At 45.1% G+C, this 24809-nt stretch overlaps 1 protein-coding gene across 1 annotated transcript in view; it reads left to right on the top strand.

Moving 5' to 3' along the window:
- rev3l (REV3 like, DNA directed polymerase zeta catalytic subunit) overlaps nucleotides 1-24809 on the top strand; it is a 74062-nt gene that overhangs the window by 38130 nt on the left and 11123 nt on the right. The window contains exons 7-23 of the mRNA XM_071532536.1: nucleotides 1503-1607; nucleotides 2811-2895; nucleotides 6866-7011; nucleotides 8127-8255; nucleotides 8894-9131; nucleotides 9760-9902; nucleotides 10288-14149; nucleotides 14482-15389; nucleotides 15742-15827; nucleotides 16134-16259; nucleotides 17342-17534; nucleotides 18000-18111; nucleotides 18582-18697; nucleotides 20248-20366; nucleotides 21508-21626; nucleotides 22593-22734; nucleotides 23609-23853. Of these exons, the coding sequence (XP_071388637.1) occupies nucleotides 1503-1607; nucleotides 2811-2895; nucleotides 6866-7011; nucleotides 8127-8255; nucleotides 8894-9131; nucleotides 9760-9902; nucleotides 10288-14149; nucleotides 14482-15389; nucleotides 15742-15827; nucleotides 16134-16259; nucleotides 17342-17534; nucleotides 18000-18111; nucleotides 18582-18697; nucleotides 20248-20366; nucleotides 21508-21626; nucleotides 22593-22734; nucleotides 23609-23853 (6874 nt within the window). The remainder of the gene's footprint in view (nucleotides 1-1502; nucleotides 1608-2810; nucleotides 2896-6865; nucleotides 7012-8126; nucleotides 8256-8893; nucleotides 9132-9759; nucleotides 9903-10287; nucleotides 14150-14481; nucleotides 15390-15741; nucleotides 15828-16133; nucleotides 16260-17341; nucleotides 17535-17999; nucleotides 18112-18581; nucleotides 18698-20247; nucleotides 20367-21507; nucleotides 21627-22592; nucleotides 22735-23608; nucleotides 23854-24809) is intronic.

Below are 24809 nucleotides of genomic sequence, written 5' to 3'. Positions count from 1 at the left end.
CTAATGGAAACCTTCTCCAGTTCCAGCAGTGTCTGCCTCTCACCGCTCTGCCAGGCCCCTGCTCTCTCTCCCTCTGTTTTAACTGTCTACACACATCAAATCTGTCTGGCCCGAAAACAAAAACAGCCCACTCACTCCAGAGCCGACCTAACACCTCCTGTCAGAGGGAAGCTGGGAGACGGAGAGATAAACAGAAATGGGGAAATCCAGGATCGAGGGATTTCACTGGATTGAACAAGGGACATATAGCAGATGGTGTTATCTGCCAAAGCCATGCACACCCGTACACAACAGTTGTTCCTGTTTGGTTTTGCATCTCTGTGCGGAATGTCCTCCGAGTCTTTAGATCTCAGTATTTATTCACTTTGTCTTTGACATCTTCCTCGCTTTTTTAAATAAATATTTAACTCGGAAAGGTGTCGTACATCTGGATGTGTTTTAGCTGAGACCGTGAGAGAGGGAGAGAGCACGTTCATGGATTGTTGATGTGCTCGGCACGGCAAGAAAAACCTTGGGATGAGAAGGAGTCACTGCATTAATAACTTTGATGCTAACCCTTCTATTAATGCATTAAAACTGCACTAGGCAAGATTTTTATACAACACTACACCCATCTTATTAGCCAAAATCAGTGGGGCTCCAATAGAGAACAGCATCCCATCCCCCCTTACTAAGACACCATATAGTCACCCTGTTTGCCTAAATTAAATTCTGGTAAGAAGTATGGTCGCTGGCAGGAAAACTTCTCCGCCCGCAGGAAGTCATGAATCAAAACTTTCTCCTAAACGAGCAGTGAGCGAGCGCTCCAAGAAAGCTGGAGTCACCAGTGTTAGATCTTTTGCCTCTCTGGTCCCTTTGGTATAAACCAACCACAGACCGGCTGGGTTGGTAAACATGAGGGTGCTGCATGCCGCTTACTGATAACACATGATTTCTGGGTATGGAAGTGAAACAGTTCTCAAACAGTTACCTCTCGCTGCCATTTGGAGCCGGCAACATGCAGACTTGAACAGTGCAGCTTTAAAAGATCATCCCGACAAACATGTCTTTGTCAGGATAGCAGCCTCGGGTTCCCCCAACAAAGAGATTTTTGTCAAAACGTTTTCTTTGTGCATTAAAGGAAGTACTTGCATCGAGGCTATGAGAATGTAGCGTCTCCTCATGATTTAGATTAGACCGGGCGCAGAACCGTAAACCACACCAAGCGTCTGAGGAGCGTAGAAAGGAAAGAAGAGGCCACTCCAGGGCAGGCAGTGCATGTGTTCTGACTCATATTTTTCCATCTGCTCAATAACAGTGTAGTTTAAAACTGCACTGTTGTAGATGGAACTATGTGAGGAATGATTTGACTGTCGGCGCTGCTTGACACGAAAACTAGGAAAGTCTTTGTTGTGGAGGAAACACCCCTCGGACAGACAGCAAATACAAGTGTAGAACTTCAGATGGTGGAGTGATGGTATTATTAGCTTACATGCCGTGCCATGACTTTCCTCTCTGTCCAGATCAGATTGGCAGGAACCCAGGCCTACAGGCCATCTGGGAGGACGAGAAACAGAGGAGGAGAGAGAAGAACCAGGCCTCCCAGATAGAAACCCCCGAGTCACAAGGTGAGGAGCTTCATGTTCCACTAAGATCCACAACAGAAAGTCTTTTTGTGTTGTCTTTGTACAAGTATTTAGCCCTTTCAGTTTTTTCCACTGCACAAGTGAACCGTCCTGAACATGCTGGCACAAGGAATGCTTTTACTGTGTGTTTTGTTCACAGTTTGATTTGGTTCAGGTATGCTGGAAGTTTGCTCATAAAGTGCCAAAACGTATCTGATACTGGCCCACTTTCAAAGGGTGCTGGCAGGAGTGTCATCATTACACTGTTCATATGCCAGCAACATACACGACTGCTTGTTATTTCAATTGAAAAGCAAAAGGGGGTTGATGCTTTGAGATGCTCCTAGTAGGCCCAGTATGGCTACAAGACAGTACTTGTGCAATGGAAAAACTAAAACTACAAATTACAACTACAAAACTAAAGTGAGCTGATCTCATTTGTTAACAGTGCCATCCTTTCTGCTATGGCTATGATAGTGTTATGAGATTGTTTTGCAGTGATGCAAACGGGTAATCTTACTAGCAGTTATGGCCAACAATATTTTTTTCATTATTTTTTGTGCCTTATAGCCTGCTATGACATCTGTACTAACCCTATACAAGTATCATCATACTTAGAGCTGTCTCTGTGATTGGTGACACATCCTCGCCTTCCAACCACAAACAAGAATTTAAATCTTGCCAAACTCTGAGTTTCCCCAAACAGAATGAGCTGTCGTGGAAACAGAGTGAAACTAGATTAGGGTTATAAATAATCTAGGGCTAATCTATTTGTGATTAAATGCGTCTGCTTTCCCATGTGCATGCCAACATCCAAGCGCACGGGATTCCCAGGTCTGAAAAGCCTCAAGCTACTGAGAACAAAATGGATAGTGTCCAGGTCTTCAAAAGTTTGGAATATGCTCAGAAAGTATAGAAAAGTTTGGGAAAATCTTGTTGTTCAGTCCTGGTACACGTATAATTACACATTGGACAGTGTCATTTCACATATTGGGATAGCTGTTGTAAATGATCCTCAGTTATAAAGTGATATGGCCTAGTTGACAGCAATATTACCCAACCACTATCAGCATACTTAACATTGAATACTGACCAAAATCTTAAAATGGAGCCAAGAAATTAAGGTTTGGAAAAACTATGGAATTTTGGAGAGGAAAATTGGAATGGTGAAAGCAGTAACATAATGACTTGTCTGATGCGTTCCAGATCGCGGGTTCGTCGCTGTGACGGAGAGCGAGAAAATCTTCATGAAGAGATTCAGGGAGATTCTGAAGGAGAACGAGTTCGATGTGTAAGTTGCAACTTTCTCCCCTTCCTTCTTCTGATGTCTCGCCACAATGGGGACGATTCGCTCACCAGGCGTTTCAGGGCAAATTGCAACTGAAAGTCATTGCCGGACAATTGCCCCATTTCCCTGAGTGAAGCCAGTGTAGCTGGCAAGGGATTTGAGAGGAGCTGGGGAAAAACGATCTCTGAAAATAAGCATGGGATGCTTCCAATCACATTAGCGAGACAAGTTGTCCACAGCCTCAGACCACATAAATCAAGACAGAGAAGTGGCATCTGGTTCGTCTTTGGTTCTTTATGTTGAATTGTAATGAAGCCTTTGCGTGTGTCCTCAGTTTCCCTATGCCTCTTTGCTTAATGTGTCTGTCTTCTTCCTAGTTCCTCTAAGGGCAGAGAGGGAGGGATTTGAAAGAATGCAAGACTTGGGAAAGGAAGGAAGGAGGGAGGGAGGGAGGGAGAGAAGCACAGATGGAGAAAGTGAAGTCAGCACAGATGTAGTGAGGGGGTGGGGGATGAGGAAACGAGGACTGGGTGAAGTGTGGAAGAGGGAGGAATGAAGAGAGGAAAGGAAGGAAAGAGGGAGGTGAGGACGATGTCGACGAGGTTACAGCGCTGCTCCCTTTTCATCCCTTCGTGCCCCTCCCTCCCGCTCCGATGTCGATGTACAGCAGAAAGTATTTCCTGTTATAAATAAAAGTACAGTTGGCCCGGCAGCCGTGCGTGCCTTTACATCAGATCCAGATGGCTTCTATTCACTAACCCCCGATACCGAGCGGGAACAGAGGAGAGGAGGGGGGGGGGGTGAAAAGTGAAATGGCTGTATCACAGGCCGCGCAATGTGGGAGCAGTTTGGGCTTTGGCGCAAAAAGCAGGTCTTGTCTCACGTGATGGAGCTTTGGCTGCGCTGTAACCACACACAAACACACACACACACACACACACACACACACACACACTCAACGTACACACACAGAGCTCACAACTCTCCCACTGCCTGGCTGTCTCACTCACTCACTCACTCACTCTTTTAATACTCACACATAGGCACTCAGTCTGTCACGTCCTTTTGCTGGCTGATGGCATCTCGCTTTCCCTTTCTCTCTGACTCGCTGCCGCTATTGTCGCTGCATTCTCAAGGTCTCACTTCAGCGCCGCGTGTTTTGTTGGACACTTCTCTTTTTCTTTCACTCGTGTCCTATTCTTTTGCACTCTTTCATCCCTTTCTATCTCACTTATTTTCAATCTCTCTCCCTTTGTCACACAAACATTTTCTCCGCTCTCTTCTCTCTCTCACTCTCTTTTTCTTACTCTTTTTTTTTTTTCTCTCTCTTCGGCTCCATCATTCAGACTCCAGTACCAAAGCAGAGCCAGTGGAGGGAGCGAGGGGGTGTGGCTTTGTAGCGAAATGTGTTAATCGCTGCAGGAATCTCCTGGCGCCTGCCAGGCTCCCTCCCTCGTTGCCTCTAAAGTCGTTAGCTACCAGACTAATTAAGAGACAACCAGACAGTCACACGTGCACACTGCGCTCCGGAGCCCCTTCCTCCTCCTCCTCTCATAAGCCCCAATAGAACAAAGTCTCTGAATGACAATGAGACTGCAGTAAAATCTCCTTACTTACTCCTATCTTAACCTCAGACATTGGAACTATGAGGGTTGAAAGTCACAAAAATGAATCAATAAAAATGGAGGTGATCAAAGGTGAATTAGAAAACAGAGTTGTAGCAAAATGTCAGGTTTGAAAAACTCAAAGATAATTTTGTTAAAACAGTGTTGATTTGTTACATTTACAGTCATGTTTCATCATTCATCACCTCAGTCTCTCATTCATCATTTATCAGCCACACTACCAGGTTGCCATTTATCATTTAGGGCGAGCAGCCTTTAGCTCATTTATCATTTAATGTGAGTGAAAGGGTGGCCATGTGGTTACAGAGACTTTCCAGTAACCCGCAGTAAAATGCAGTACATTATTTGTCCTGGCTCTGATTGGCTCGTCCTCTGTGACTGGAGCCTCTCTATCTGTACTGATTGGACAGGTGGGTGGGATTGAGGTGAAGTTGTGTTCACCTTGTTCCTCTGGGCTGCTGCCCCCCCAGACTGGGCCTGTTCCAGCTAATAGCAGAGCTGTTGTGTTCGACTGTTGAAATGTCACTGTTAATGCGGGAATCATTTTCAACACAGTCAAGACTGTACAGACAATATGTATGTATGCATGCTTGTTCTATATTTTGAGGCTCTGGTCCGCTTTTTGTAATCTAATTCTTTATTGATCCCTGTGGGGAAATTCTCTTCGCTTGCCTCCTCATGTTGGGTCAGTTACATATGAGCATCCTTGAAGCTGGTAGGGATTCATAGTCTTGATGATTGCTTTGCTCAGGCACATTTTAGCATGGCGGATGTTTGCCAACACAGAGATTTGAACCCCGGGTCGTCTGGTTGAAGGCTGGTCTCTCCATCCTGCCGCCCCTCGTGTTTCCAGTGTATTTCATCATTTTTTTTTAAAGTTTTATTTATCCAGGGAAAGTTGACTAATGCTTTTTTTCAGCTACACCAGCTGCTTCATAATCAAACAGGTACATCGACACTTGGGAGCTGCTCACTACAGCCACAGTCTATTGTTGGCCCCTGAGCAGCTCCACCAGAACAGTTTAGGGTTGAATCACTTGCTCAAGGACACTTGAGAGCATTTCTCATTCAGTTTCCCCTGCCCAGTCTGGGATTCAAAGTGTCGACCTTTTGATCACAAGCCCGCCTGGTCTCAAGGCACTAAACTGTAGGCTGCTGCTGGCCAATCTGATCTGAACAAAACCTTATTCCAGACAGGGTTTGGATCAGTAAAGTTATGGTGTAGCACCTAAAGTGGAGGTAGTGTTTTGTTTTTTATGACCAGTCCTGCGAAGATTGTTCCAGTTTGTTGGTGTACATTTCAATATTTCAGAGTTACTAAGTGGTGAGTTGCTAGGCGATTCAGCAGGGCAGCATGGGTAAGGGAGCGTGATAGGCAGCTTGTAGCTGAGAGCGATCTGGAGGGAGACCAAGCCCAGTTGGCCGGCTGCCCGTTTTCCATTCATATTCCCTCTCCCACACACAGTCACACACCACTCAACTACACACACTCACATATGCAAGCACACTCAGTAGACATACACAGCACCATACGAAGCACTTCCCCCACCCTCACCCCCGCATCCACACTCGCGCAGCCACCCACACACACACTGCTGTCTCCACACACACATACACACACCACTAACACCACCATGCACACATACACACACACACACACACGGCAGACAGGCCACTTCTCTGATTAAGAGCCACAGTAAAGGGATGCTAATAAAACATGACTGTACCAGAAGGCCCTCCTCTTTGTGATTCAGGTGACAACCTTGCTAACACCGTTGGTGCTATACGTCAAGTGTCTTCCTTGCCATTCTTACCCCTCAATCACACTTAATGCATCAAATGCATTGCTCTAAGATGGAAGTTCATTTATTTAAAATGGGAGAATCTGTTCCCACTGCAGACAGTTCTGTTGCAGATGCAGCGCGTTGGAAGGTTGCTAGGTCTGTGATGTCTTCATGGTGAAAACCTTTCTTCAGTGAATCAAAGTTTGTGTTTTTTGTGTTGTAATACTATAATAAATAACCACTAATCAGTTTCGTCCCAATACCTTTGAGCCATAGGACCCTGGCATAGAACTCTGCACATAGTTTGTAGTAACATAAATGCAGTACAGATTGCAGTGTTAGTCTGTGTCTACAGGGAATTCATTGGAAAAAAAATTGGGACTCTTCTGTCTTTTTTTATTCTCACTGAACGTACTGTGGCTGTAATTACTATCATCTTGTTAAATGTCTCTTTCATGAAGTTGCATGCATGTGGATTTTTATATTTCAGTTAAACCACTACTGCACCTTCTTCAGCAGACTGTCATGCTGAACCGTTCTGATTCTCTGTCCCTCTCTGCACAGGACTCAGTCGGGATCGGCTGTGGGCGACGGGGAGGAACAAGAAGCTTTCCCCGGTGACCTGTCACTCCACCTCGACTCCCTGACCCCCGAGGGACTGCAGTGTACACCCGCTAACATGGTGGAGGTGCACAGAGACCCACAGCGAGGTAAGGAGTTTCCCAAGGTCACCATCTCATACGCACAAAAAATATAAATCAAAGCAAAGTGACTTGATTTTCTGAGCCCACTCACACAAAGAAGGATTTTGGACCTTTCTAATGAGGAATACTAATTATATCTCAGTCATTCTTTGCCCCCTGACACCAAACTAATGGTCAAAGTCTTAGTAGTAGTCTTAGTCTTAGTGAAAAATACTGGATTGTACTCAGTCAGTATCAACCAGGGCTTTGTTTTGTGTTCTGAATTGGTATGGATTAAGTGGAATTGGTGCATCCCTCTCTTTGAGCTGTAGTTCAGCAGGTTAAAACACACACAACACTTGCATTGTCCAAGTCCAAATCCCACACTTGCCATTCAAATCATGTCCTATCTTTTCCCATCTCTCTCCACTAATATCTTACAAATCAGAAATCCCTCAGAAGTGATCACAAAGCAAGCAACACCATAGTGTTATTATTCTAGTAGGTACAGCTTTTTTGTTTGGAAGAACTGAAGCTGTCATTGAAGAACATTTGTTTCCTACCTCTACATATTGCTCTGTTAGTCTGAGTCTGTTGTTGGCAGGAGAGGTGGGTGGTGAAACTGACATTTGTTTTACTTCTCCCTATCGCTCCCACTGAGTCAGGGTTTGAAAGTGTGACACTGTGTGATTAGCATTAGCCTAATCTGCAGCCTCTGTCTGCCAAGTCTCCCGTAGGAGCGTTGCAAATGCCAGGGACAGCAGTAACACACACATATTGGCCTCATGCTGAACCATACCGCTGCCACTGCGTTGCTGTCTTTGTGTGTGTGTGTGTGTGTGTGTTCAACATTGCTGGTGGACCTTTCGTTGTAGATTATCTCAGTCACAAACAGCCTGTCCACCACCTCCTGCTGCTATTTCTCTTGGTATGAATCCACAACAGGTCTGCCTGGCTGTACTGCAGAGTGCGATATGTGGATATGAATACCTGGACTATGTGCTTGTCTGTGTCTGTGTGTCATTGTGTCTTGCTGTGTCTGTGTGTGCCTGATTGTATGTGTTTGTTTATCTGTGTGTGTGTGTGTTTTGGTGACACTAACAGTATTTATTTTCTCTCTCTCACCTCCCCTCCCTACTCAGACTCTGTGAGGAGCAGTGGTAAAATCCCAGAGGAGGCAGTTGTTGATGAGGAGGCCATCCTGAGTCTCCTGGAAAGCAGTCAGACCTTCCTCCCACTCTCCCAGAGATCCAACCACTCGCCCCTGTTAGGTAGCTACTATAGTAAAGCCTATTCAGAAACACACAGCTCGGGTCTGCTCACTTTCAATTCACTTAATAAGCTAAATAGAGGCTGTAGCTAGTGATACACCATTTCATCTCAGTTATTTCATAAAAGGCTGGATGTGACCACTCTCTGGGGCAGTCAGTGTTTGAATTTTGATTAAAATCCACTTCATCAAGTGGATGGATTGAAAGTGAATTGAACCTGGCACTGCACTATAATCATAATGGGCCATGGAGTGGACTAATAATAGTACACTATTATCCTTAACACGTTCTTATAACTTCAGGTACTGTAATTATCATCATCCTCATGTAAACTGTACTGTGCAACATTAGCAGCTACAGAGAGTGCCTTTGAGAGGGTTTTTAAATTATCTTGCTTTCACGTGCGCCATTTTGTGCCTCTTAAACTGAATATTTACTAGTGAGGACACAAAATGGCTACTGCAAAAAGGCTGCAGATGTGAGCTGTGATACTCCCAAAAGACATTTTAAAAACATCTTAAACCACTAAAGAGGTCTTAAAACAATCTGTTACTTTCATTAAATTGATTTAATGTGTTTCTTGCTTTCTGTTAATTGATGTAATGTCTCTTCAATGTTTTGTTTTATTCTCTATGCAGACAGCAGCCAAGAACACAGCATGGTTGACTTGCTGGCGGGTCTGGAGGACGATGGTTTCCGGCGGACCCCCATGAGGCAGAATTCCCAGTCCCAGTCACTTCCTGGCGCTGGGAGCTGTCACTACAACAGTGACGAGGAGGAGGTGGGGCCAGAGCTGGAAAAGGAAGAGGCGGAGCTCAGCATGATGATGTCGCAGCGCTGGGACAGTGACGTTCCTGAACACTCATCCATACGAAGGCATGTAGTTTGTTTTGGTTGTTTTATTGAGAAAGATCTCATGAAAACGTTGCAGTTTTCTAGTTCAGTCAGGGGTTTATCCATTGTTCAACTAATAGACATCCCCTCTCCATTTGTTCTGTTTGTTCCCTGCATTACTGGCATCACAAGCAGCTCCATTTAAAATAAGTAAATAAAATAAAACAAGACAAATGGATAACAACCATGAACACAAAGTAAGTTTAGTTTAGTTAAGTTTAGTTTTTACACAGTGATGCAAAAGATGTGAAATCATACAAAAAACATAGTGATAAAATACAATGATTTAAAAATAAGACAAACAAATTACTAATTTGTGCAGGTGAGATAAAAGAAATCTGAGGGGGCTTATGAAGACATCTCACCTCAAAACAAATGGAAGAATAAAAGAAACAAACAACAAAAATATCAAGATAAATTTGACTTAAATATCAATTTTGCTTACACGGCAACCCGCTCTACATTCCCCATTTGGGCGCTTGTCTGAGTGCCCATGTCTAAGTACAAACACTAGTAAACACAGATACTGAACAGTCACATGAAGGTCGTCCGCAGTGAGCTGTGCCTGTGCATTGTTTAATCAGTGTTCCTGTCATCCCTGGCTGTGCAGGCCCGGTGTGAAGGAGGCAGAGGACGGCTTCAGTGATGAACCGCAGGAGTCCTCAGACGAGGAGATGGAATGGAGTGGGAACAACTCTCTGTTCGCCAACCTGTCCATCCCCCAGCTCGACGGGGCTGCAGACGAGAACAGCGGTGAGTCGTGCCATGCTGTGAGGTGTACTGAGATAGCACTTAAATGTCAGTTTTCTCTGAAGCTTATCTCGCATCCCGTGCAGATTCACGTTCCATCAAGGGTATCTGAATACAGATCTGACAACAGTGGCACAATAGAAATTTGATTTGAGTCCCACAGCAATCCACCATACATTCTGCATAAATGTCCTTACACCAGATTGCATTTGTATAGCCATTTTACATACGTTTTAAATATTATCAATAAATCAATCATTTAAAAGATGCGATTTAATCTTGTTTTGTAGAAAAACAACTGGTCCTATGGAAATTAAAGATTTGCATCTATGTTTGACTCCTGATACTATTATTGAGGCTTCTCTGTTCTCCTCTATTATATCCTTAGATTCATCGTTAACAGATAGTGGCTCCAGGACCCACTCTTCCCTCATGGTCACAGAAAAGATTCTAGTGAAGAGGAACCCCTTCCCTGTGGAGACGGTTCACCTGGAGCCCCCCTCCTCAGCTAAGATCCTGCTGGAGTGCAAACACCCTGAGCACAGGCCAGCCCTTGCGCTGGACACGGAGGAACCGGTCGATAAGCACTTTCTCTCAAAGAGCAGCCAGGACAGCAGCAATGAATGTTCAACAGGGTTCAAAGTGAATAAAGAAATCCCCTACATCCCGCCGGTCAAACATCCCATCCCCTGCAAGATGGCCAACCACTCTGAGGTTTCTCAGATCTGTGTAGACAAGGAGGACGTACGGCCCCTGTACACCTATGAGAAGAAGACATCGATGGCTCTGGATGAGGCAGATCTAGACAGCTTCCCGTTTGGTAACAGAAAGATCACACAGAGCAGGAAGAAGTATGGCAGCATAAAGAATGTAGAGAAGAACTGTCTGTCCATCCTCCAGAACCACAGGACCTTCTCTCTGTGTTACTCAGAGTTGAGAAACTGCTCAGCTAAGACAGAGCTAGAACTGAGCCAGAAGGACTGTAAAAGCCCCATCCTGAGGAACATCCCCTCCGCCCCCTCTCCCATGGAGGAGGATGAGTTCCTCGACCCCCAGGAGGAAGAGATGGGCCAGGACAGCGAGGAGGGAGATGTCGGTGAGCTCAAGATCAGGTACGAGGACTATCAGGAGAATAAGAGCGAGAGGACCATCGTGGCCCAGCAGGAGGCGCACTACAAGTTCTTCCCCAGCGTCATCCTCTCCAACTGCCTCACTAGAAAGAAAGCTGGGGGCAACAAGCCGACTGATGCCTGCAGCAAGCTGGAACAGGCCCAACCTCGCAGGTCCAGGCTAAAGCTGAGTAAGAGGAGGTCTGGAGCAGCAGCCCAGAGGAACAAGTTAAACATGGATGAAAGCCCTACCTCTGACAGCCAGGTTAGCACCGGCTTCACCTCCATCAAACCTGCCTGTCCAATGAGTACGGATACAGAGACGCAAGTCACTGAGGACAAGCCAATAAAAGAGGACAAGCCAATTAAAGATGAGCCATTCACAGAGGTAGAGCCAATCACAAAGGAGAAGCCAGTTAGTGAGGAGAGGCCAGTAACTGAATGCACAGAACCACTTCCAGAGCCCCCCGCCCCCAACCCCACCACTGTTTCCCTTTTGTCTGAATCAGCTGAAGCCACAGCGGAGGACAGGCTAAGCCCACTGCATGAACTACCCAGTAAAGTCACCTGCACTAAGCCGTCAGGGCTGCCTGGTAGTAAATACACCTTGAGGACTAAACGGAAGATGACCTACGACAGCGAGGATGGAGAACACTCAGGCACTTCTCGTTTTAAAAACTCCCCCTCCATCAAGGACCGACTTAAAGACAACAATGTCCCTGTTGGGCAGGAGCTCAAGTATCAGAAACGGCGCAAGAAGGAACCTCCTATCATTATCAAGTATATCATCATCAACAGGTTCAAAGGGCAGAAAAACATGCTGGTGAAGATGACCAAAGTGAATGCGGAGGAGCAGTGGGTGTTGCTGACACCAGATAAAATGGAGCAGTACAATAAACTGGCCCCTCTCAAAGATTTTTGGCCCAAAGTTCCAGAGTCCTCTGCAGTCAAGTTTCCCATCACTGAGCCAAAGGCTAAGAAACATCCCAAACGAAAGGCAAAGGTCAACTCAACAACTAAGAAAACAGTCAGCAACTCCTCCAAACCTCGAGTCAGGCAGGGTGAAAGGGTCAAAAGGACTAAAGGGTGTCAGAGAGGCCCATATCTGCCCTCCCTGCCGCCCCCTCGGCCATGTTACTGTGAGCAAGCAGATGACCATGACTCAGAGTACACTGATGTGATGGTAGAGCTGGGCTATCTCTCTGAGAGATCCCCGAGCCCCACGGAGTCGACACCCCCACGCTGTTGGTCCCCCAGTGACCCTCTTATGGACAGCAGGTCCTCAGAGCAGCTGATTAACCCACTCAGTGACCCATGTCTCAGTTCTGTTCTCCACGAGCCCCCCACAGCGCCTTCAACCAAAGGAGCACGCAGTAAGAGTCAGACTGCTAAACCTAAGAAATCCACAAACACTAAAAGGAGAGTGAGCAAGGCTGCTAGGAAGCCTCCTGAGGAAGAAGAGGCCAAAAAAGAGAAATCGAGACAAAGTAGTGGTGCTGCTCCAAGGAGGAGAAAGAAAGAGACTGAGACAGCTGAAGGGACTGTCAGCAGCTCTGCTGCCACCACAAGACCTAGAAGGTCGCGAAAAAAGAAGGTTGAGGAACCCGAAAGCTCTTCATTAAGTAAAGACGGATCCCAACTCCTTTTCTCAGAGGATGAGCCACCTCCTTCTGAGAACTCCTCTCAAGAGGTCCCTCCCTTTCAGCAGCCAGTCAGCACAGGTAGCCACAGCCAGGGAAGCTCCCAGACTGTATCCATATCAGACTCTAACTCAGTAGCCCAGAACATAGAACCAAAGGTTGAGGACTTTGAGACTTCCATAATGGAGGTCAACCAAAGCTTTTCACCACCAGGTCATCAGCAGAGCGAAGGTAGCCAGACCACTGTGGTAAAGGCAGAGGCTACACCTGAAGAGTGCACAAGTGCTCAGGTGAAACCTCTACCTGAACCTTTACTGGAAGACAGTAAAGGCGCCCCTTCAGCAGCAGCCTCCCCACACTCAGGCCCTAGGAACGGGGAGATCCCCACTCTGTCCGAGACCCCCTCTGGCTTGGCTGTCCTCAAGAAGCTTCTCCAGAAGAGGCAGCAGGGACAAGCCCTTCCTCTACAAGCGGTTGGTACAGACACCCCCAGTACTGCCATAGCCCAGGCCACAGCACTGCTAGATCCCACGACTAAACCTGCTAAATCCAGAAAAGCCCCCTCTGCCACCCCTCGGAAACCCAGGGCCCCAAAATCTACCACTCCCAAGGATAAAAAGCCCAGAAGCAGGAAAGGCAAGGGGAGCAGCAGTCAGCCAGATCTACCAGTGAAGCAGGAGGCCAACATGTCAGGTGACAGCCCCATCTTCCTGTCAGACCCAGGCCTGGACAGTTGCTACTTTATAGAGGACAGCTTGTCCCCAGAGCTTCCTCACAACTACAACTTTGACATAAATGCCATTGACCAGACCGAGTTCTCCAGCCCGTACACAGGCAGCCAGTTTGTCCTGACTGATAAAAATTTACCACTCAAGTTCCTGAGTGATGTCACCCAGGAGGCGGTCCCTGCCCTGGCACTGGGTTTTGACAAGAGACTTGATAGGCTGTCTGGTTCAGTGGAGGAGCTTCAAAGGGGCGCTGACTGGCACAGAGCAGGGCCTCTCAGTCCTGACCTCTGTGATAGGCCTGAGAATGGGGAGTCGGTATCAAATCACCTCGCTTTCTTAGACTCTGAGAAGATCAGGGGTAGAGAGTGGGGTTACTCTTTAGGTAAAGGCCATGGTCTCAGCCCCTTTCAAGACTTTCACTGTGAGAGAAAAGAGCTGCTCTTTTCAGCCTTCGACCCCGTCCTACCGTTGCCTTTAAGCTCCGCGTCCTTGGTGGACAATGAGGGCTCGCCAACTGGGGACCTGCTGGAGGGGATTGATGCACTAACATCCACCACGCCCAGTAGTTCTCCCCGCTCCATCAGCTCGCTGTCCCAGGTGAGGGCGAGCCAGTTTCTGCGGGGCGGTGGAGGGGGAGCCCACATCCTCAAGCCCCTCATGTCCCCTCCGAGCCGAGACGAGATCCTCAGCACCCTGCTGGACCTGGAGATGTCCGAGGCCACCTTCCAGGAGCCCTTCTGCAGCGACCCCTCTGACGCCCCAGGGAAACCCATGTGAGACTATATACAGTAGCTGCACAAACTGTTTGTCTTAATTCAACAATAATTACCTTTACGTCCTGCATCTGAAAAGCATGCATGTGCTTCTTAATTTACATAGAAAACATACTACAAAATGTATCTGTAAAGTATCCTATATGAATAGATATATTCTAAGAAATAGCTCTATTTTATGCCATCTAGAGGACTTTATTCAATAAAATATTCCATACGGTTCATCACTAGATTTAGCATAATACATTCTGTGCTTCCAAGGCTATGATGAATTATAGTAGGTGTAAAATGTAAATAAGTCAATTAATCACATTGCCCTATTTCCTCTCCAGGGAGGTTGGTGGTCGTAAGCTGACAGTGGGAACCAGAATGGCCAAGGAGCTAGCAGAGTTTAATGGGGACTTGTCTTTGGAGGGCCTCCTTTTCTGGAAGACAGCCTTCTCAGCCATGACCTGCTCCTCTGTTACCTCATCTTCCCACGCCCAGGGAGCCGAGGCCACAGAGACGAGCAGAGAGCAGGCTGAGTGTGTGTCTTCGGCCAGCGACCAGAAGGTCATCCTTCTGCCCTGCAAGAACCCACCGAGCCGAGAGCGCGTGCAGTTGTGGCTGGAAGCCAGGAAACAGTACGAGAATTTGCAAAGAGGGAGGAGAGAGACAGGGTCGCTGAAGAGCGAGAGGGTTGGGCTGGTTGTGGATGAGCATCCAGACAGAACTGAGCAGCCAGCTGCTTCCAGCTGCCCAGCAGTGAGGGTTGAGCAATGTGAGGCGCTTTCCAACATCAGGACTCAAAGGAGCAGGAAACGCAACCTGTCCTTAATCATATCCCCTCCTGAGAATGCAGGCTCTCAGCCTAGCCCCACGGGGGTGAGTCCAGTGTCAGATGTAGGTATTCTGGACCCTGAGGAGGAGGAAGGAAAAGGTGGTGATGGTAAAACCAGCTCTCTAGAGTCCCCAGAGATGCCTCCATGGCAGCAGTCCTCTCAGCCCAGCCCCTCAGAGCCAGACAGGCTTGAGGAAGAAAGGCAAGGTGGGAGTTCTCCAGAGCCACTGTCACCTCGACTCTGTACCTCCCCAGAGAGGATAGGGGAGAATCTGCTCCTTAGTCCCTCGCCTTTCCACACCAGTACCAAGGAAGAGGGGAGAACTAGTCCCTACCTCCTTCACAGCACCCCCTTCCTGAGGAGGCGGCAGGGAAGCAAGGGAGACCTGGAGCCAGTGTGCAGCACCCCCATATCTGAGGGTAAGGAAAGGTTTTTATTTTCTGTACAGGCCATTAACAACTATCACTTTGACCCTGCCCCACTAAAACAGGACAATGGGTAATTATAGTAATGATGTGTGCTCTGACTACTGTGAGCTTCTGCTGTCTACTTTTTTTACTGTCCTACCTCAAAGTGTAGAAATTTAATGGCTGCTAGTAATAAAGGCTGTATAATTGACTAATCAAGTGTGCCAGGATTTTGAATTTCTCACAGTTGACTAATTCATCAAATTATTTCTAATGTGAGCAAATCTTCTGCATGCAATTGTGTTATTAACATTCACTGTGGCTCCTCTCCTCACTGCTCCTGCTATCCTCGTTTCTGTTCCAGAGGATCCTGTTTCCCAGAAACTCCAGCAGAGGAGACGGAGCCAAGCGGAGCCTCTGAGAAGAGTGTTACTGACGACACAGATGAAGGTCAGACCACAAGTCTCGCTCCTTCAGACCACTCACCACATCAAAGAGCCCTCTTAGACACGGACCACATTCCCCCATCGTTAGGGACACAGCTTTAGATTTCCAATGTGGAGCTGTGCACATAGAAATGACTCAGAAGAAATGCCAGATATTACGCTCCCAGCTTGTTACCCCGACTGATGTCAGTGCTTCATCTAGTTCGATAAATGGTTTGAAAAGAGCCTTAATGGGTTTTCCTGTTCATTTGATCTGCCTTTGTTGTTTTGCTCATTTAGATGTGCCTCGTGTACTCTTTGTATTCCACAGAACCAGTTTGCTGCTTTGAATGTGCCAAAGAAAGATAACTCTCAGATTGAGGGCCCCAGCATTTGCAACTCGTACGGCTTCAAAGTCAGCATGCAGAACCTGCAGGATGCCAAAGCTCTGCATGAGGTGAGATGCACCTTAGTTCACACTCTCACATCTGGCTCAGCATCTTACACACACACATCCACTCACTGACTCATAGTAGATAAATTAATTTTGTGCGTTTCAAATTTGACAAAAAAACAAATCAAGCAAACCTGAAGAACCTTATCTTTCTTGGTATTTATTCTGTTTTTGTGGTTTTGGGTTGAAAGGCAGGTGTTGTTTGCTTAAAGCTGATATCAGTCCCATTTAAGACCTTCAAATGCTAACATTCACTTCCAGATGGAATCAATGTGGAGTTGAGTAGTTTAGTTTAGTGTTGCTCTATGGGAACTGTTGTGTTCAAACTCCATGTAAAATGGGCAATCCACTCACCTTTAGTATTTTGTTTTTAATTCAGAGAGTAGGGAAGCTGAGAGGGAGACAGAGAGTAGGAGAGGACACAGGCGACAAAGTCCTGGCAGGATTTAACCCTAGGCCAGTAGGGGCACACATGGTTCCAGAGGCAGCGGACTTAACCACTCGAGCATCTCTGGGCACACAAACTTATGTTTAAGTGGATTTTATTTTTACCACTAAAACCCATCCTCCATGGAAGTTCATGAAAACCATTTATATTTTACATTTGAGGCATTTAGCTGATGCTCTTATCCACAGGACTTAAAATGAGTGCAACAGTAAAATAAGCTTCAATTACTAGATCACCAAATTTATAAGTAACCATTAGTAAGGAGTGAAATGGCCAAACCCACAGAATCCTGGCAATATTTCTGTTACTGAAGAATGGTCATGTAAGAGAGAATTGCTAGGAAAAGAAATAGGAGCTAAGGAGGGAGATATAAGGATTTCTGAGAGCAAGAGTGAACAGAGGAGAGGTGATATGATTCAATAGAGAGAAGGTGACCTGACATACTTCTTTTCAAGATTACTTTTCAGCCTATGACAGAAGATGATCACAGACTCTCCCAGACTCATTTCCCTTCACAAAAGCCATTCTTTTCTCACTCAACAAGCATCAACATAACCATAACCATGAATCCAAGTCTCCAACTCTTTGGATTGATTTCTCCTGTTGACACATGTTTTTTTTTGTCTTTCCTCTTCAGGTCCAGTACCTGACGCTGATGGGCATGGAGCTCCACGCACGAACCCGACGCGACCTCGAACCTGACCCGGAGTTTGACCCCATATGTGCCTTATTCTACTGCCTCAGTTCTGACGCTCCCCTGCCAGACTCAGACAGCACCCAGCTGACCGGTGCCATTGTGGTGAACAAAGACCACCAAAGCTGTGACCAAGGTGAAACTCAAGAGAGAGAGATATTTGTTCTGTTTTACTGTCCAAGTACTTAACATTTGATCCACCCTATGGTGAAACATCTTACAAACCTTATTCAATAAAAATGTATTATCCTTACTCAATACTGACAACACATTCAAAAATGTTTCTTTTTATGTGCAACATCATTTAACCAAGTTTAAGTGGAAATCATGGGGCTTGGTAATAATTCAATATCACCATTTATCATTTTTTAGTGGAATCAAAACGTGATGATATGGTGATTTTATCATGATTTCTATCTATCGTAAAAAAATCCCTATGATTATCGTGATATGGATTTCAACCATATCACCCAGCTCTATGTGAAAATAATAATTTAGGCAGCCATGGAAAGGTCACATTCGTGCCACAAAGAGTTCAAAATCAAATGGTCTGTGCCTTTGTACAGCCAGGCTCATGTATCTGTATTGATGCCCTCACCAGGTCACCAAGCAACAGCGCCCCTGCTGGTCAGGTCGGGCGTCTCTGGGCTGCAGGTGACATATACCAGTGACGAGAAGCAGCTCTTCCAGGAACTGGTCGCCGTCATGAGGAGGTGTGTGTGTGTGTGTGTGTGTGTGTGTGGTCAAGCAGATGTTAGTGGAGCCCCGATACATGCCGTTCGCTCTTAAATGGGAGAGGATGTCATGGCAAAACCCATACAAAAATCTTGCAGGTTAATACTTGCTCATCTGCAAATATGCATCACTAGTAGAACATCACTCAAGACCTTTTCAGAAGGGGAATTGGGAGTCTATATGTCTCTAGTCTATACGTATCATTCTAAAATAGGATTTGAAAAAAGCAACACCTACTACCATAAAATGAGTGGTGACAAAAAATAGAAAACAAATCTAGTTGTTCTGAAAAGAAGGCATGTAGCTTCATTACTTGGTTGGACTGGATCCTCTATATCTCAGAGATACTGAATGATAGACTTTAGTTCATGATTTTAATTCTTCCAAAAGAAGCTGTATAGGATTTAAGAGATGAACTCATGGTGCTAATGCGGCCTTGTCCTGGCAGGTTTGACCCAGACATCCTGGTGGGCTACGAGGTGCAGATGCGTTCCTGGGGCTACCTCCTCCAGCGTGCCTCTGCACTGGGAGCGGACCTGTGCCAGCAGCTGTCGCGGGTGCCAGGTAGGGCTGGCAGTCACCAAGGCCGCCATTTCTGCACTGCAAAACTATAAGCCTAAACAAGTTATTTTTATCTTCAGGGTTCAACACAGGCCTTGAAACGTATGGAAAATAAATGGAATACTCTTTTAGTCTTGTGGGCAAAAAGATGAATTGTGTGGAAACACTGTACATATGAGATACATTTTGTTTCGTTTTCATCTCATTTATCCTTATTTAGTCAGGCTGTCTCATTGAGATCATTGTCTTTGTCAATTTAGATCTGAGAGCAAAAAAAATGACAAAATGTGCAGTTCAGTCACAGGGTGTTCAAGGCATTGTGGTAATCTGCATCCAATGGCTTCAAGATGAAAGGGGCAGCATGCATGGCTACACATTCTATGTAATTGTAAGCCCACTATCAGTTCATAGATTGTATTTGCTGGTCTGTTATGGCCTGGTTAAGTCATATTGCCCTCCTGCTATCAGCGTGTCATATTGAACACTGAACAAAATGTTCGAATCTAATCATGAAATTCTGAAAGGTCTCGAACAAAGATTGAATTTCAACATGGAAAACGTGCAGGAACCTCTATCTTGTATTCAGACTTATCAAACTCACCTCAAAATATAATAATATAGCTTAAAATATATTTTGTTGTTCATTTTTGCCACCTTCAGTATTCTAATATGTTTTTATTGTTTATTGATTTTCTATTGTGCTACAAACACTACCTCAGTTTTCTCCTACCTACCTACATCTAATGGTTCTGGTCTTGAGATGAAGTAACTTGCTAAGCTTGCCATTTTGTGCAGCATGCCACAGCAGCACTCGCTCTGCCCTTTTCCATGCAGTAAACCCTGGCTGATGGCAGAATATTAAGTTCCTCTCTTTCTAAAAGAGGCTGCGACACGCTAGGGCAAATCCATAAATTGATGCGGCCGCTTGTCGAGCGCATAGCCGCATTTTTCTCATGTGCAGGATTTTGCAAAAGTAATTATTGGTGGATTATTGAATCTGACAGTGTGAGCTGTGGGTGCTGAGAGCTAAGTCCTATCAAATTGAAGGTGTATGTGTGTGTGTGTGTGTGTGCTGGTGTGGTGTGTGTGTGTGTGTGTGGGAGTTTAGGTGCCCTTGTATTTTGTTTTCAAGCAAAACCTCAAATAGCGCCCTCGCTCCAGTCTGAAACAAGTCATTAAATCCGGGTCAAGAGAAAGTGTGTCTGTGTGTACGTGTTTGTGTGTGTACGTCTATAAATACAAACGTGTGTGTGCTCCTGTCTGTGTGTGTGTGTACTTGTGCATATGTGTGTGCTTGTATGTATGTATGTATGTATGCGTGTGTGGGTGTCTATGATTGTACATGAGAGTACAAATGTGTGTGTATATGTAAGTATGTACAGTACCTGTGTCTCCTTGTATGTGAGAATGTGTGTGAGAATGTGAGTGTCTACTTCTGTCTGTGTGTGTGTGTGTGTGTGTTTGTGTGTGTGTGCCAGCTGAGTGGCCTGCCTCGGGCGTCTCCTCCTCCTGCTGCTCTGTAATTGGCTGTCTGGCTCGCTGCTTGTCCTCAGGTGACTCCAGAGAGAATCGCTTCGCAGCAGACAGGGATGAGTACGGAGCCGACACCATGACCGAGATCAACATCATCGGACGCATCACCCTCAACCTGTGGAGGGTGATGAAGACTGAGGTGGGTGACAGAACGCGACCTCATCTGCCCCCCCACCCCCACCCCCTCCCCCCTAATGGCCTACTTTCTTTCAGTCATTTCTGTACTTTAGTTCCCACCAGAGCAGGGAATTAACTTCCTTTTTTTTCTTCAGAGGGCATTATTTACCCACTTTATCTGTTTATTTTGGGGGGACATTTTGGTGCTTTTCAGGGGCAATATTATTGAACTATGAAATAAAACATTTGCATTGCACATGGGCAAACAAACACTCAATTTGTACCACTAAGATTAGTTTTAACTTATTTCCCACTGCTCCATCTTCCACCCCTTGATTGAGTTTTTTACAATATTGGTTGTTTTATTTTTTGTCGACGCAGTGGTTTGTGTGTGGTCGGTGTTTTCCTCTACTGCTGGCTGCATGATGCCAACATTTTCTGCTGCTTCGGGCTGCGTTCTCGGTTGTTTTCTGATCAAAAGCTGCTCCATTTTTCTCACCCAGAATGCACTGGAACGATTCCCCTGTACATTGGCTCTCCGGAATCACCTACGGTGGCCCATATGTGAATATTTAACAACTCAACAAATAAAATGTAAACAGGGTGAAATGCAAAAAACAGGGTACTGTCTGTTAGGGGCATTTTATGCCCCTTCATTTCTAATTTCACAGGCATTTTATGAAATTTCAAGGGCATTTTTTGCCCCAATCACCTGTTGATTTCCATCCCTGGTCCCACTGGTAATGGGATTTCTGAAATATCATGGGATTTTAAAAGGCGTATTCCAGACAGGAATGTGAGGAAATTTGATGAATTATCATTGAAAGTCAGGGGATATCAGGCAACCTCACAAATGGTTCATTTTATAGGAGTATACCAGACCTTTTTCCCAACTTGTTTCACACATTCATTGCATTAAATAATTGTTTTCAGCTGTTTCTCTCCACAGCAAACCCAACTGTGGTGGGAACCAGACTGTTCAGCACTTCAGCACTTTTCTGAGCTGAAAAACAACATTAACAAACCAGGAAGGAATAAAACTTTTAGCTCTTCTTGGCGCTCCAAATTAGTTATGGAAAGTCAAGACAAAGTCATGGTGGGAACTGTTCAGGGCTTCCTCCAGGAGATTTAGAGCTAAGCAGCTCTTTTTATTTTCCCTCCAGGTGACGCTGAACAACTACAGTTTTGAGAACGTGGCTTTCCATGTGCTCCACCAGCGCTTCCCCCTCTACAGCCCCCGGACGCTGTCTGACTGGTTCGACCACAACACCGACCTCTACAGGTTTGTGCCAACACCAAGCAGAGATGTGGTTATTTTATTTTTCATGGTTTGTTTTTTTGTGAGTTCTCATGTTTTTGAAGTCACACAACTCTCTGTCTTTGTTTCCTGTTTTATTTGTACAATAACATCCCTGACCACTGGTGCAGACAGTATTTTTTTTATTCTCCTCTCATATATTTAAATGGATGTATACATACACCGAAGCAATCCAATATAGAACTAGAAGGGCACTCGGAGAGCGCAGACCTCCGTCAAGGTTCATGCTATTATTGCTTGTTCATGAGTCGGATCCGGATCCGCTCCAAAATTTAATGGGTTCTTCCTTGGCCCATGCTACACCCTCCATGAAGTTTCATGAAAATCGGGCCAGTAGTTTTTCCATAATCCTGCTAACAGACAAACAAACTGCACCGAAAACATTACCTCCTTGGCGGAGGTAACAAACAAACGGCACCGAAAACATAACCTCCTTGGCGGAGGTAATAATCACATACATTTAAAAATGAATGAAACCCGATGGAATTCATTCTGCAAAAAGTACAAAATGGAGTTTCTGTACCTATTAATTTCTGGCTGTTTCTTTTTTGGGGGGAAGTGTCGGATTCTGCTGGTCCTGTTGAAATCGATTTAGACTATTGTTACTCCTTGGTTTTTTTGGATGTGTGCTTATGTTTCCTCTGACTTTTCTCACGGTCAAAGTAAATGATGATGATTGGTTAATGAATCATAGATTTGATACCTCTGATCAGGTATTATGAATGCAAGCTGTTCAAACTGTGTGTGTGTGCATTTATCAAATTTTTCATATATTTTACCATTCCTTGTTTTTATGCCTTTTTCTAAAGCACTTTGTAAACTCTGGATTTAGATGAGAACTATGTTAATGAAGTTGATTCGAATTTAGTTTAATAGTTTATTAAAGTTTATTAATGTATTATTATTTATTATGATGTGTGTGTGTGTCAGGTGGAAGATGGTGGACCACTATGTGAGCCGTGTGCGCGGCACCATGCAGCTCCTGCAGCAGCACGACATCGTTGGCAGAACCAGCGAGCTGGCGAGAGTGTTCGGGATCCAGTTCTACCACGTTCTGACCAGAGGATCACAGGTAGCAACCCGAGCCAGGGGCTTTGTTTCAGGAAGTTTCAAAGACTAGAAATGTCCTAACATGGTCCTCATATCCAGTCTATCAAGATATGATTGAAAATGCAGGCTCTGTTTTTATTGTTGTCCCCCACACGATGAAATCAGATGGGTCGGGCTGCGTCACCTGTCTGTCAAATGTGAAATCTCAGGTGATTTCTCAGACACCACTGGTCTGATTTTGACGAAACTCAGAGGGATGATGCATCTTGGCACTCTGTTCTGCTGTTTAAAAAAATAAACTGATTGGTCTAATGGGGACGCTATAATTAAAGGTCAAAATTTCAAACTTTGAAAGGCCAAAACTGCTACACCACCAGTCTGATTTTAATGAAACTTGGAGGGATGATGCATCTTGTTACTGATTGGCCCATGGAGTGCCTGCATCATTCATGGGGGACAACATGTTGAACTTGTTTATGTAAACTGCAGTGTCAGTTTGACTTGATCAGCTGAATGTGAATTGACCTCAACCCTGGTACCTATAAAAGATGCAATATAGAGAGATTCAGAACTAGTTTCCGATTGATGGATAGAGGATAGTTGTATGGATAGGTGGATAGGTAGATCAATGGATACAGTAGGTAGATCAATGGATAGGTAGATCAATGGATAGATCTACAGACAGAGATGCTTTAGTAATCCCCAACAGGAAATTTGTGTCATCAGCAGCATCACAGTAAAACACAGCATAGTAAAAATAAAGAAATTATAATAATTCCAAAACAATTTAAAGAAGCAACAAATAAAAAGTAAGCATTAACAGAAAATTGACCAGCTCACAGGTTAATTGTAAGTATACTTTTTTCTCATCCTGCCCCCTCTCCTCCCCCCTACAGTACCGCGTTGAGTCCATGATGCTGCGCGTGGCGAAGCCCCTGAACTACATCCCCGTGACGCCCAGCATCCAGCAGCGGGCCCAGCAGAGGGCGCCGCAGTGTATCCCGCTGGTGATGGAGCCCGAGTCACGCTTCTACAGCAACTCGGTGGTGGTGCTGGACTTCCAGTCGCTCTACCCTTCCATTGTCATCGCCTACAACTACTGCTACTCCACCTGCCTGGGCCATGTGGACAGCCTGGGAACGTAAGGACGCACAACTGTATACTGTATACTACTGTGTACTGTATACTGTAGATTCAATTAGTCTGCATGTCTGCCAGTAACCTGTGTTTGCAGCCCTGCCTTCCTTCTCTCATTATTTTTAATCGAAAGGACATGCTGAGAGCTCTGCATGTTTTCAGAGCTCAGAGCAGCAAGCGCCAAAGTTAAGAAATATTTCGATTTTTCATGAGGATTTCTGTAGTTGCATAGCAACAGCAGGAACCATGAACTGTGCTTCCAACATGCATATGTCTAGTAATCTGAGGTAAAAAAAAAAAAAAAAAAAAAAAGCAGTGCCTGGTGGACATACAGGGGCTTCATCCTCTTCACTCTCCTTGGAGCGTAAGGCAGCATTTAGCGCTGGGTGTATAGTTGGACATTTTTCAATACCAATTAAATTCCAGTACTTCAGTCTCAATACTGATTCTAAACATTTTCCAATACCTTTCTTTGTTGAATGAAAGCCCATGTCATTATGCAATACAGTAAATTATTTTATATTTAACATTTGCACCTGCTATCCTTTTTTTTTTTTTTTTGATGATAATTTCCTCAGTACAAATGCCCGTAAACAAGAAGAAAACTTAAATTCAGTACCAATAGGAATCATTTTTGAATACCCAGCCCGAGCTGCAACAATCCCACACTATATCAGACCCACTTACAGCCATAAGCCTGTTTTGTAACCAATAGTCTTTAGTCGCCTGATTACTAAATATTTGTAATAAATGATTTTATATTTAGCAGTTGTATTCTAGGAGTAGGTCTAGTTTTTCCAAATAGTGGATATTTGAGTTTGACGATTTTACTGTGCTAGAGTTATGCTCCAGTGTTAAACATCAGCACTATGCCAGTGTTTCTGCAAGTCAGCAGCACCCATCAGAGATAATTTAACACTTTTTGAGGCCAGGCCCAGAGCCATATCATCTGTTTGAATT

This window comes from Centroberyx affinis, unplaced genomic scaffold (assembly GCF_046629955.1).
Source record: "Centroberyx affinis isolate AG114_WGS23_722 - 3 ecotype Tasmania unplaced genomic scaffold, CSIRO-AGI_Caff_v1 ptg002206l_1, whole genome shotgun sequence".
Classification (NCBI taxonomy): Eukaryota; Metazoa; Chordata; class Actinopteri; order Beryciformes; family Berycidae; genus Centroberyx; species Centroberyx affinis.
The sequence above is the reverse complement of the archived record's forward strand: the minus strand, read 5'-3'. Positions and strand labels throughout refer to the sequence as shown.